The following is a 13065-nucleotide window of genomic DNA, read 5'->3' as shown; positions in this document are numbered from 1 at the left end:
AGGGCACTTTCTGAGCATAACCTTGTACCTCTCCCAAGCTTCATAGAAAGATTCGCCCTCTTGTTACCTAAAGGTCTGAACATCAGTCCTTAGCTTGGTCAACCTCTGAGATGGAAAGAATTTAGTAAAAAATTTGCTGACCACATTGTCCCATGTATCCAGGCTCTCCTTAGGTTATGTATCAAGTCACTGCTTGGCTTAGTTCCGTACAGCAAACGGAAAGAGCAACAACCAATAATATCAGGATAGACTCCATTAGTCTTGACTGTATCAAAAATCTGCAGAAAATTAGAGATGAACAAGTTTGTGTCTTCCTGCGGGAGTCTATAAAACTGACAGTTTTGCTGCACCAAAGTGATGAATTGAGGCTTCAACTCAAAATTATTAGTACTCACAAGGGGCACAACAATGCTACTGCCGTAGAAAGTGGGATTTGGAGTAGTGTAAAAGCCAAGAGTTTCCCTAGGTTGCTCAGAAACATTAGGGGAAACAACGTTGTTATTGTTAGGCTCTATAGTGATTTCTTCAGTTCCCTTGTTAGAATCATCCTTGAGACTTTCAATAGCTCTATAAGCTCTAGCTTGATGTTGGCGTCTTCTAACAGCCCTTTCAATCTCAAGATCAAAATTAAGAAGAGGTTCATTGTCCCTATTTCTACTCATAAACAAATAGAAAACAAGAAAAAGTGAGAATCTCTACATAAGAAGTGAAGAGAATTTCCAGTGAGGTAAATCGGATAAAAGAAATAAAATAAAACAAACTAAAATAAGAGAAAAGAAAATTTTCGAAAATAGGAAGAATTTTATGCAAAAATTTTGAAGCTAAGAAAGGAAAATAAGAAAATAAAATGAATAAAACTAAGAGAAATTAACACATAAATTACAAAAATTAAGGAAGAAAAATAAGCAAATTAAAACATTGAAAACGTCTAATCTAGGTAATCAAGCAACGGATAGTTGTCAATCACAGTTAATCCTCGGCAATGGCGTCAAAAACTTGATGTGGATTTTGAATACCACAAACTAACTGGCAAGTGCACTGGATCATACCAAGTAATAACTCAGGTGAGTGAATGTCGATCCCACGAGGATTCATGGATTAAGCAGCAATAGTCCCGAGATTAGGCTAGTTAGACAAGATAAAATGAGTGGTTTCAAGTTCAAATAGCATAAAACAGTAAATCAGAGAGTGCAAGAAAGTAAATAGTGAATGGTTGGTGAAAAATAATGAGAAAATAGTTAAGGCTTTGGAGATGTTTAAATTTTCGAATTAACAATTCTTATCAACTACTTTAATCATGCAAGGATTCAATTCATAGCAAATCTTAAGTGATCAAACCCTAATTCCTTAGTAATTTAATCTCCTCTAACTCAATCAACCGTCAATTCCTTGGTCACTTAATTTAAATTAGAAGATTAAGTACAATTCTAGTTTATGAGCCACACAAACCCTAAATACCCAAAAATGAGGCGATTATATGTCACGTATCGCGTTAAATCCAAATAATTAGAGAGTTGTGAGGAATTGATTTCAAGTTGTAATTATAGTAATGTAACTTTTCCAAGATTCAGCAAGAATTCAAATAGAAAAAGAGTTATCTTCCAATATACTCTAATTTCTAGGATGAAGAACGAAATCAATCCTTGAATTTAAATCAATGCATTGATTAAAAGTAGAATGACAATAATATTAATCTATTAAAATAAACAGAGCTCCTAACCTTAACAATGGAGGTTTAGTTGCTCATGGCTCAGAGAAAAACTTAGAGTTGTAAAAAGTGTAAAAGTGGGAATAAGGAAGAAGAAGAGAAGAGAGCCCGAAGGGCTGAATCTTTTCTCCTTTTATATCTAATCCTAATTAATACAAAATTAAAATTCTAAAACTTAATAATATCTTTTCTTAATTCAAAAACAAATTAAAAAAAAAAAAAACCAAAGCAACTTTCCGTGGAACTTGATGACACAAGCCTCGCGCAAAACGCCGAGTAGTAGCATTTAGCACCACCAAACAGAATGCTTTTCACACTTTTCAAGGCACCTGGCGCTAAACGTTGGGTAGTGGCGTCACCTTCACAAAATCATTGCACAAATTACGAGGCCCTCATCGTTGAATGCCGAATCGTGTAGTTTAGCGCCATCTTCACATAATGCTGGCACAAATTTTGAGGTTTGCGGCGCTAAACGCCGGGTAGTAGCGTTTAGTGCCAGCTTGATAGCAACCATTTTTATCCCTTTTCTTCTGCACGAATTTTGTCAAATTCGCCCGAATTTTACCTGTAATCAACAAAATAGCAATACAACTCAAAGTAGCATTAATGATGGTCTAAAGCACCAAAATCTCATGAAAACTCAACAAATTCACATCAAATTTACTAAGAAAAGATAGGAAAGATGTTCACGCATCACATGTATCCATGTTCATGAAGTTTCGAGGAGAGGAGCACCATCAATATTTGTCCATGTCTTTACAAATCTTAGTATTGGGTCCGATCTTAGCTCCATTCGAGGTTGTGGACAGCAAAATTGTGCTGCAAAATGGCAGAGAGGTGCACCAGGTACTTATCCAATGGGGCCAAGGCTCCGGCATAGGAGAATACATTAGAGTTTATGAAAGATTATTCTTTGTTTCAACTTTGAAGACAAGGTTGACGTTAAAGAAGGTAATAATGTTATGAATAGAGGGGTAAATAAGGAAAGAAATATTGTAACAAACTCCAAAATGAATGAAGTCTGCACCACTAATGATAGTTGGTAAGGCAAGAAGGATAAGTGTCAGACAATCCGCAAATTCAGAATCTCAAAAAGGGGCAACAGAACGAGAGCTACAAATAGGAAGTTGCAGGATTTTTAGTGGCAGCTGAATGTGGTAATTGTCGCCTCTTCCTTTTCTGAATTCTTCTCCTCTCTTCCTCTCTAACTTTTTCTGACCCCTTCCTTACTCTTCTTCGCAGGTCCTTGACGTAGGGAATTTCTGCTACATGTCCTCTACATCCACGTACCTGTATTCCTTTCGTATTTCCTAAAGTTATCTATATTTCGTTTATTTTTCCATGTAATTACTCATACCAGACTTCAGCGTTACATTGATTATTGAATTTCTATTACTGTTTCTTTGATTACTGCTGTACTTGTTGCTTAATATTTGATTCAAATTCAATACATTACACCCTTCCAGTGAATTTAAACCGTTTCTACTGCAAAATGGACTTGATTCAAGTGTGTTAAAGGAATCTCGCTGAAAAAATGTGCATCATATCTATCTAAAGGGAATCCTTTCTAAACACAATAAACCGAATATAGTAAACAAAATTCCCATTTGCAGGGTTTCTTTCTTTCTTACATTTCCTGTGTCCATCCATTAAAAAAATTCATGAATCACGGTTATATGTCTTGCATTTCCTGTGTCCATCCATTAACAAAATTTATTAATCATGGTTGTATGTCTAACAAAATATAACCTGTGTGTTCTTGACCAGATAAATAAATAAATTCGTTCGCTATATTCTCTGCATAAGCTAGGTAGTTCAGTATAAAAACCATACGAGCAAACAATATACACGTGCCATTAATCAATTGAGCATAGCCAAGTCTTCTTCATGCCCTGAGCATGTTATGCTAAGCCGCTTTAAAATCACACACACGTTTAAGGAATTAAGGAGGCATGTGATTCGTGAAAAGCTTTCACATTTCTAGGAATTTTACATTATAAAATCATTCCGATGTAAGATTTTTAGTGTAAAATTTCTAAATGTAAGAACATTCTTCTAACCACACATACCCTAAGGACATTCAAGACCTTCATCACAAGTTTTAAACTCGGAGTGCCAGATTTACTTTTCAGACAATAATAGCAGTATTACACAAACAGATACATTATTAACCACACAATTGATCAATACTTGCAGGTGTTAGCTAAGCCACTAAAGATTTCACTGGGCTACCTGATGATTAATTGGATAGAACACTTAGGGCTAACAACGTAAACTTTATTTGCTGGAATATTGCTTTACCAATTAGCACCATCTGCATCACGCGCTTGGTAGAAATCATTTGGCCGAACAATGTTGACCTCCTCAAACTCGTTATCATCTGGAAACAACATATGCAAACAATAAAATTATTTTCCCTAACAGGTCATGTGGTCTGGATGTTGACTTCCAGGACTATTTGCATTGGGAAACAACTAAAGGGGACAGAGAAGATGAGAAAGATATAAACTACACATAAGAACCACTTGAATGCATGTAGAGAGATCTTTCACAAAGATATAAGGACAAATACATATTTATTAAGACTTATATCACTACTCTAAGTAGTATCATGTCAGATGTGCTGAGTGGATCCTAAAACATATATGAATCATCAGTGTCAGATCCTTGTCCAGTAAGAGGAACGCCAAATAAAAAGCCTGCCCCATTAAGGTTATTTTTTAAAATTAATACCAGAAAAAAAAGTATCCAACAATCAATGAGGTAGAAATTCTAATATGAAAATAATAAATTTCAAATAAATGAAAAATAGTTGGTTTTCAAATGTTATCCAAAGAAAATAGAATTGGTATATAACCGAAAACTACAGAATTCCCATAGCGCAATCATGAGCTAGGATGTTCTTTGGTTTTGCAATTGAGAGAGCAGCGGAGGGGACTTCTCACTAACCACTAACAATAGCAACTTTTTCCTCCACTAAATGAGGTTGGATAAGTGGAATTCGAGCATCTCTTCCTTGGCAGGTGCAACTGCAACTATATATCATTATATATAATATATCGATTCCCACTTCAATCCTATCCATGGTTTTGAATTCTGGTTGCGGTTGCAGTTGCAGTCAAAGTATACAGCAATCGAGGATTGCAAGAAGAACATAAGTGTAACGGCAGCAATTGCTGCTACAAAGGCAATGCAGTGAGCATCGCAAAAGCAATATTGTGGCCACAATTACAATTAAAAACCGCAATTTGAAACCCTAATGCTATCTACTCATACAATGTAGCATCATCATGACAAGCACCTGGGTACTATGGGGCCTGGAGTCACACAGCGAGTAGCATGGGATGCTTGACTGGCTTTTGAGGATGTGGTTCCACACAACTAGCTTTAATCATTCTATACAACACTGCAAGTCTCAACTTTTCCCTTGAGATTGAGTGTAACTTTCCTGAGGGTGAACCTTGGCACAATAACAAGGTTAAGATCTTGTGAGGATAAGACTATGTACTTCTACCAACCTCCAAACCCCATCAGGAGGGAACCTTTTGTATTGTGCCACTAACAAAAGAACACCTGAAGCACTCCTTTATTTAATCAAGTCAATTTGAGATCATTCTTGTCTCGATTTAGTATTTTTCCCATCATTTGCGAAGCTTAAATGATTATTAATCACATGTTTAATAATTATATGCATTATACGTACAGGTAAAGATAACTAGTATTCAAACTGCAAAATGTATGAGTACATGACTCCTTAGCTATCAAAAAACCAAGCCTTTAGTTTCCTTAGGTGCAGAGTTGTAGCTAAGTAGTCCCTGGTAGGATGCAATATAACTGATACCAACTAGTGGCCAAACACTTAGTTGTTGAGTGGAAGGAGCTAAGACATGGACACAGATACATACAGAGGCATGGAGATAACAATACACAAATTTTTCAATTGTGTTTGGTAACTAATACACAACAGAACATACATCACAATTGTACTTAAATGTCAATATTTCCCTTCCTTTTGTCAGTTCAGTAGCGACAGCAACACAGACCCACCAGCACCACCTCTGCCTTTTTCCACCCTCCCTTCAAAGTTGACACAAACCACTGCCAACACCTTCAACCTAAAGCCAAATATAGAAGCAAAAAAACCCAAATCTAAATTTTAATTAAGAAAAATTAAAAAATAAAACAGAGGAAAAGGGGAAAATTCTGGAAGAAGCAGTATCTCCTCCACGAGGAATGACAGCAGTGACATCGTCCTCCACCATGGGGAAATACCAGAGGGTGAAGTGGGAAGCACCAAAGTGCATGAAAGAGGTTCTAGGTGGCTTAAAGAGAGAGAGAGAGAGAGAGAGAGAGAGAGAGAGAGATGTTGTCATCACAGGGAAAAACCAAGAGCTTTGCGGCGGTGAACGGTGTAAGGAAATTGTGGAGGAGGCTGAGACGTGGAGGAGGAGGCAATAGCAAGTAGCAGGAGTAACTAGAAGAGAAGAGGCAGCATATTTGTGAAAGTGAAGAAGGGAGAGTAACGTTGAGAAAGGAAGGGTAGATTTGAAGATATCACAAAATAGTATGGGTAAAAATGTCCAAAATTCCGTGTCCACCATAAGAAATTTGTCTCTCAACAATTTGGAGAGACACACAATACATGTCTATTGTGAGTAATTGTGTGCCCCCGTGTCCTTCAAGAATGTGTCACAATAATCAAATGGTGAATGTGTTCCACCGTGCCTATATTTTGGGCGGACACACTCACTAACCAAACACAACCTTAGTATATACCTTGAGACATGAGACAGACACATACACGCCCAATACAAAATATTAGTGTATGTGTATTGTGTTTAGTAAAAAATGTGAACAAGATACAAATACTCAAAAGGACTATATTACCCTTGATTTGTCTACCCCTACCAGCACCACCACCACTGCTAACGACGAAACAGTCACTGCTAATTTTTCATCACTCCAATCTAAACTCACTATCCTCAACAACACCTACTCAAGTAGATTCAAAATTTTAAAAAATATATATTATAAAAAATAATGAAATTTTTAATTGAAAAAATAAAACAAAAAACAGGTAGTGGAAGTGGGAAGAACACAATCACAACAAAAGATGCAGCGGGCGGACAAAGATGCAAACAAAGCAACAAAGAAGGAAGATGAACAGGGAGCAGATGCAATGGGGAGCAGATGCAATGGAGCTGATCCAGAGGCGACGCAGATGCAGGAAGAAGAGGTGGCAAAGGGAAGAAGGCCAACACGGCAGAGGAAGACGTGGAAGAGGTAGCAAATAGAGGCGGCAATAGAGGAGGATCAACAAAGGCCGACGCGATGAAGATAAAGAGAGCCGAGGAGGTAGATGACAACGACGACAACTGCGATGGCAGAGGGGCGACAGATTGGAGGTGAAGACTGAAGAGGTACATGAAGACAAAGCAGAGGAAAAAATGAAAGAGAAACGGAAGATGAAGATTGAAGAAAAGATTGTGAGGCGGAAAAAGAAAGGTGGAATTGGCAATGGTGGTGAAGGGAAGTGGCAGTGGTTGAGGGTGGAGGGAGGAGAAAAAGAGAAAAAGGGAAGAAGAGGAGAGAAGGGAATAAGTGAGGTTAGTGTAAGGGGGTAAAACAGGAATTTTTGAAAAATATCGAGGGATAAAAGTAGAAAATTTGTTTCTCATAAGTTGTCTCTCAATGTCCCAGTTTTAAGGAAAGACATTGAATATATGTATTTTGTGTAGGGATGACAAAACGGGCCAAATCCAACAAAAAGGATGGGTCGGGTTAACATTTGGAACCCGCCAAACTCGCAGGTTTTGGCAGGACAGCCCACCGGGCAAAAGGTTTTTTTTTTCTATTTTTATTAAATAAAAGAGTGATTAGTACTATAAAATTAACAATTATATAATTTTCGAACACATTTTTTTATTTTTATTCTTCTTTTTGTTATTAACTTTATTTATTTTATTTTACACTTTTATATATATGCTTAAATTATGTGACTTATTTCTTAAAATAAAGATGATTCTATTAACAGATATTATTTTGAACAATTATATTTAAGTTAAAAATTTAGAAAAAGATAGTGAAAAAATTATATTGTAATTTGACTATTTTTTATTTATATTTGATTTTTTAATTATTATTTTTTACTAATCTTAATTAATTTTATTAATTTATTTTTAAAGAGTTAAGCGGAATAGCCCACCTACCCGCCAACCTGACATAAAGCGGGGTGGGCTAGCATTTGAAGCCCACTTTTGTTGGCAGGGCAGGCCGGTTGCCCCGTTTTTGAGGCAGGCCTTGGCAGGGTGGACAGACAACCGCTTTGCCACCCCTAATTTTGTGTGCTACCGTATCCATTAAAAATTTGTCTCAACAAACACTGAACATGGTCATTAACCAATCACTACCTTGATGTTGTGCAAAGACTAGGTTTAGAATCCATCTTTTTGTTTCTCCCCCAAAAAGATGATAATAGGTATATCTTATGCAACACAAATATAAGTATGTTATTGACGATGAGGAGGTTAAGGAAAAGGATAATATGTCCATATTACTTTACCTTTTCTCAAGGTCAGTGCAACAACTGCATCATTTTCAACCTGAAAATTAAAACGAATTGTAGAATATTGTCAACATCAACGGCAACATCTGTGCTGCATAAGTCGTACACGGAGACTCCAGAATTATTTGGCTATTCTAGATACTAAGAATAGATGTAATCAATAGATCCAAAAGATAGAAGAATGCGACAAGCTGATGTTAAATGATGATGATACATTGATGAGGACGACGATCATAATGATACTATAGAACAAAAATCATGTCAAACATGACACTACAGTACCTTTTGATCCGCCAGAGTCCTTGAGTCCTCTAATACTTCCCCTGTAGCAGGTATAATTAACCTTTGGTTATTAGTAGGCTGATCAACAAGTTCTTGCAACTTAAGCTTTATGTCCAGAATTTTATCAGTTGGCTTGCACCTGATGAAGTATGTTGTCTTACTACGTTTAACACGAATGTACATATCCTGTCATGAAATCACAATTTAGTTTACTTATAATGTCAGATAATATATAATAGATACCTTAGTAATTTTAGAGAAGGATTTTTTGCCTAAATTAATAGTTGCTAGTGGTCAAATTGGCTCTAATTCATGAGATTTCATCCCGTAAAAGAAAAATCAAGGGGTGTTTGAAAGAACTGGGCTCTTTCACTCTATTAAATCCATGAATCAAGAAAGAAAACTGGGTGGTTAAGAAAATAAGTTAACATCAAAACTACTCTAGAACTCAACCCACTATTTTGGGAATTGGAATCACCAATGAGAGGAGAAGCTTAATATACTCAGTAGCGGGACATAGTTAACAACGGAGATGTGCCTTAGTATTAGAGAAAAAGCTGAACACTGCCTGTCCCAATTACAATAATGTCTGGTCAGAGTGCTGAAATTCATTTAACTCCCTAGAATTCTTGATGTCACATAAGGATGTCAAGGTTAAAATCTTGTGATACAGATATAGAAATTGAAGCTCCACTGCATTTTTTGAGGTTTCAAGAATAATCTCAAACAATTCAACATAGAAAGTTAATTTAGATAAAATGAGAATAAATAATGCAAAATTAGGTTGAACAAGATTACACCAAGGTGTGTGGACTTTTATGTAATGGAGATGATCTTGATTATATTCATGATAACAATGAAAGTGTACTTCTTACACTGTGTTGCTTTATTTCATAGCTTACATAGCTAGTTGAAAGCTTGCATAAAAGAGGATTTTGCGTTAGAGCAGCCATGAGATGGATCAGGGAGGAAGTGTTTGATCCATGTAGCCAACCTCTCTTAGTGAGACAAAGCTTAGTCATTTTTGTTGTTGATGAAGGCCTACTTCTAGATGTATCTAGTTCGAACATGTAGAATATTTAGGAAGCAGGCTTTAACTTTGATTTAATGGTAGCTTGCAAGGATTAAAGGACCATCTTAAAAAACAAAATTAACGAGGTTAGAGAACAAGATAGTATAGACTTCCAAGTTCGAAAATGAGGATGATTCACTTGTTAAAATGATGAGGAATCTACATCACAATCATCTAAAGGTGATTCTTGATCGACAAAAAGATCAAAGAATGTCTTGAATTCAGTGGAAGCTTACAAGGAGTGATGGAGCTTTACTAAGTACTAACAACACAAATTACAGGGTATAGCACATCATGTTAGGGGGCAAGTTGATCAATGTTAGTTCTGAAAACGTGTTCAGCATCCAGAAGTCAAAACATTAGAGTGAGGGGACATTGAATAAGAAAGTAGTCTCCCCTTAAGAATTTTGGCAATGCAAGGGATTTGCATCATCCACAATGCTCCATGCAGATCCGCAAATGTCAAGGTAGCTTTCTAACTAAATGTGTATAACATAATGAGAAAGCAACACAAATACATGCAATAAAAAGAAAGTTGAAAAGGAACTTCAAAGTCTAGGCTGAGTTGAAGCAACTGTAAATAACAGAGGGCCTAAAGGATTTCAAGGCTTAATTGGGTTGTTTCATGAAAAGGGAACCATTTTGTTTTGTGGATATTATTTTAATTTCCATATAGAGCTGTTGCATTGAGGGTGTTTTATATTTGTTAACTCTGAAGTTTTGTTTTACTTTAGCATTGTGGTTTCATTTTGGATTATACCTTATCCTCTCGTAATTTCCCATTCTTTTCTAATATTTCCTTTCCATCCTAACACCACTACCAGGGCTTCTTACTAGCTGGGTGTGCCCAGCCTTGTTTTTCTTAGTATTGTTCAGGTGTAGGGCCTATTGTTCACCTAGACCGAAAAAAAAGAGGGCCCAACAAAGCATGATTACACATTGTATCTCAAAAATTATAATTTAAAATGATAGTATTTAATGCAAACCACTGCTTCTTAAAACTCCCACTGAAGGCCATACATTTGAAAGAAAACTGACAATAATCCTTTTCAGATAGGATTTAAATAAAAACTATGCAGCAGCAAAGGAAATATCTCCAAAGAAAAAGATAGGCATCCTTTGAGGAAGTCAAGATGGTGGAACATCTAATAAGAAAATCCACAATGCTGACGAAGAGTGTCAGCAACTAAATAAAGGAAACTGATCCTGAACTGCAACAACTGACCTAATTTGGAAGTAACACCTTGTTGCCAACTTGAGACACCTCATGATTAATGAACCAGCGTTGGACTTGGTAAAGCATTATATGCATGAGGGACACTACTATGAGATATAGACAGCAAACTCCAAAAAAGAGCAGGTGAAGCACCTCATAGAGGATGCATGTTTAAGAAACTTTTAGCATGTTTGTGAGTTGGAGTTTTGAAGGAAAAGGAGGGAAGGGAAGGGCTTTAAGAGTAAAATGAACTCCAGTTTACACATCAAACCATTCCCTTCCACTCCAAGATCACCACACACACACATTGTAACCTGATATCTTTGTGGGACCAGTTAACATCCCTTCTCTTCCTATTTCTTGCAAGACACAGTTTTCCTTTGATCAATCCCAGTTCAACACATAGCCTAGTGATGTGGCAGCTCCTCTCCAATTTGTGGGCATGTGATAACTACATAAGAAATACGGCATGCTAGCAACCCATCCTCCTCCACATAAAAAGCAGAAAAGGGCTTCAGATGACTCCCATTGCCCTCTTACCTTGTTAAAACAGAAGCTTCAGCAAAATTCATCAACTAGACTTCTCTCGAGTATTGTAAACCCAGAAACCAAGAAAAAATAGAAGTGCAAATGCTATGGACCACAAATATTATCCCAATCTTGTATTTTTGCATATCTTTCAGTCTCGTTCTTGATTATTAATATTATATAGTTCTCTCACATCTGCTGTTGATATTGATTCACCCAGTTAGAAATAAGATTAGAAAGACATGGATGAAGCTAAGTTTACACACTACGAAAACCCAGTTACAGATTTCCAAAAATGACCATCAATGATTCCAAAATTCACATTTTTGAATCATCATAAATTGGTTACTCAATTTGCTCACGCCCAAGCAATTGAAAGGTCAATTAAGAAGCACAGATAACAACAACCAGAAAGAAAAATGAATCACCTACCATTCCTTTGGTTCCCGGTTATTCTCCTTTGTAAAAAGGAATTTACTGGCTCCCCAATCCACACAACTGAAGAAGAAATTCAGGAAAAATAAAGTTGTTAAAAAACATAAAAGTTTTTGTGATTTGTATTTTGGGAAAGGGGAACTCTGAAAAAAAGAAAAATTAGAAACTTAACAACATCCAAATTTCCAAACAAGATCGAAGGATAGATTTGCACCTGGAAGGCTGGCAATTGATCAATCTTTGGCAGAATCAGATTCTGGTGAACTGGTGCGTTGTTACAACCTCACCCTACCTGCTGCTGTCACTTGTCTGAAGCGCCAAATTGAAGAACAAATAACAAAGCTAATATCAAATTTTATTATCAATCACCATTTAAAACCTGAGAAATGCTCAAGGACCAGCAGAATTTACTACTTTTGGCCATCACTCTTAGCCATCAATCCAATTCTTTTAGTCTAGTAATCCAACAACATACTTTTAGCCCACACTTTTAAACAATATAGCTAATTGATGGGAAAAAACAATAAATTCTGCTGGCCCTCTAGCATTTCTCAAAAGATAATAATTAAAAAGCTGACCTAATTTGGTCAACAATTTGATAAGCAATTTTATTAACAAATTAATCAGCAATTTGATCTAGTTTTATCAACAATCAGCACCAACAAGAAGAGCAGATCAATAGCAGAATTTCACTTATCGCAGCAGCAACAATAGCACATAATCAACAATAACACATCTGATCAATAATAAAAATTAAAACATAAATAGCACAAAAGAAAAAAATACCAGAGGCAAAGAGGCAGAGCAGACCGACGGAGAAGAGGTTGCGGCGGCGGAGCAGAAAAGAGACAAGGCGCAGCAGAAGCACAGGTAGGAGGAGGCGAATGCGGCTGCGAGATGAAGAGGCAAAGGCGGCGAACGGAGCAGAGCACGCAGTAATCAGAGAGGAGAGTCGGCGGGAACAGAGACGATGTGCGACGGCGGTACAGTGGCGAAGGTGACGTGCGACGGAGGAACTGGGACGCGACGATGAAGATGCGCGAACAGTACAGAGAGGTGTGAAACGATCGAGGGGCCGAGGCCTGCCGAGGGCGTCTAAGTCATTATTGTTACTTTGGGTGTTATTGTTATTTTGGAATTTCTGGGTTTGTTGGGACACAAATTAGTCAAAAAATTAGGATTTTTTATTTTTTATTTAAATAAATAACAGCAAGTTAGATTTTTTTTTTATTTAAAGAAAATAAGTATAAGTTGTGCTA

General features: G+C 36.7%; 1 protein-coding gene and 1 long non-coding RNA gene across 7 annotated transcripts; one reads left to right on the top strand and one right to left on the bottom strand.

Moving 5' to 3' along the window:
* LOC110270209 lies at positions 1895 to 3118 on the top strand. The gene is made up of 2 exons (XR_002359469.1): positions 1895 to 2865; positions 2951 to 3118. It is a non-coding gene; the product is annotated as an uncharacterized LOC110270209 (long non-coding RNA).
* LOC107630615 lies at positions 3666 to 12957 on the bottom strand. 6 transcript variants are annotated; one of them, XM_016333814.2, is made up of 7 exons: positions 12664 to 12941; positions 12593 to 12631; positions 12021 to 12148; positions 11804 to 11869; positions 8556 to 8741; positions 8271 to 8310; positions 3666 to 4088 (listed from the first exon to the last, which is right to left on the bottom strand). In XM_016333814.2, the coding sequence occupies exons 4-7, from the start codon at positions 11804 to 11806 to the stop codon at positions 4006 to 4008; spliced, it is 312 nt and encodes a 103-aa protein (XP_016189300.1). In that variant the 5' UTR covers positions 11807 to 11869; positions 12021 to 12148; positions 12593 to 12631; positions 12664 to 12941; the 3' UTR covers positions 3666 to 4005. The 6 variants fall into 6 exon arrangements, 5 of the variants coding, with proteins under 5 accessions (XP_016189300.1, XP_016189298.1, XP_020974672.1 ...); XM_016333812.2 differs by having other exon boundaries at positions 12021 to 12115; XR_002359468.1 differs by lacking the exons at positions 8271 to 8310; positions 8556 to 8741 and having other exon boundaries at positions 3667 to 4088; positions 12021 to 12115; positions 12593 to 12957.

The sequence above is a fragment of the Arachis ipaensis genome, chromosome B03 (genome assembly GCF_000816755.2).
Source record: "Arachis ipaensis cultivar K30076 chromosome B03, Araip1.1, whole genome shotgun sequence".
Classification (NCBI taxonomy): Eukaryota; Viridiplantae; Streptophyta; class Magnoliopsida; order Fabales; family Fabaceae; genus Arachis; species Arachis ipaensis.
This window is presented reverse-complemented; position numbering and strand designations above follow the sequence as displayed.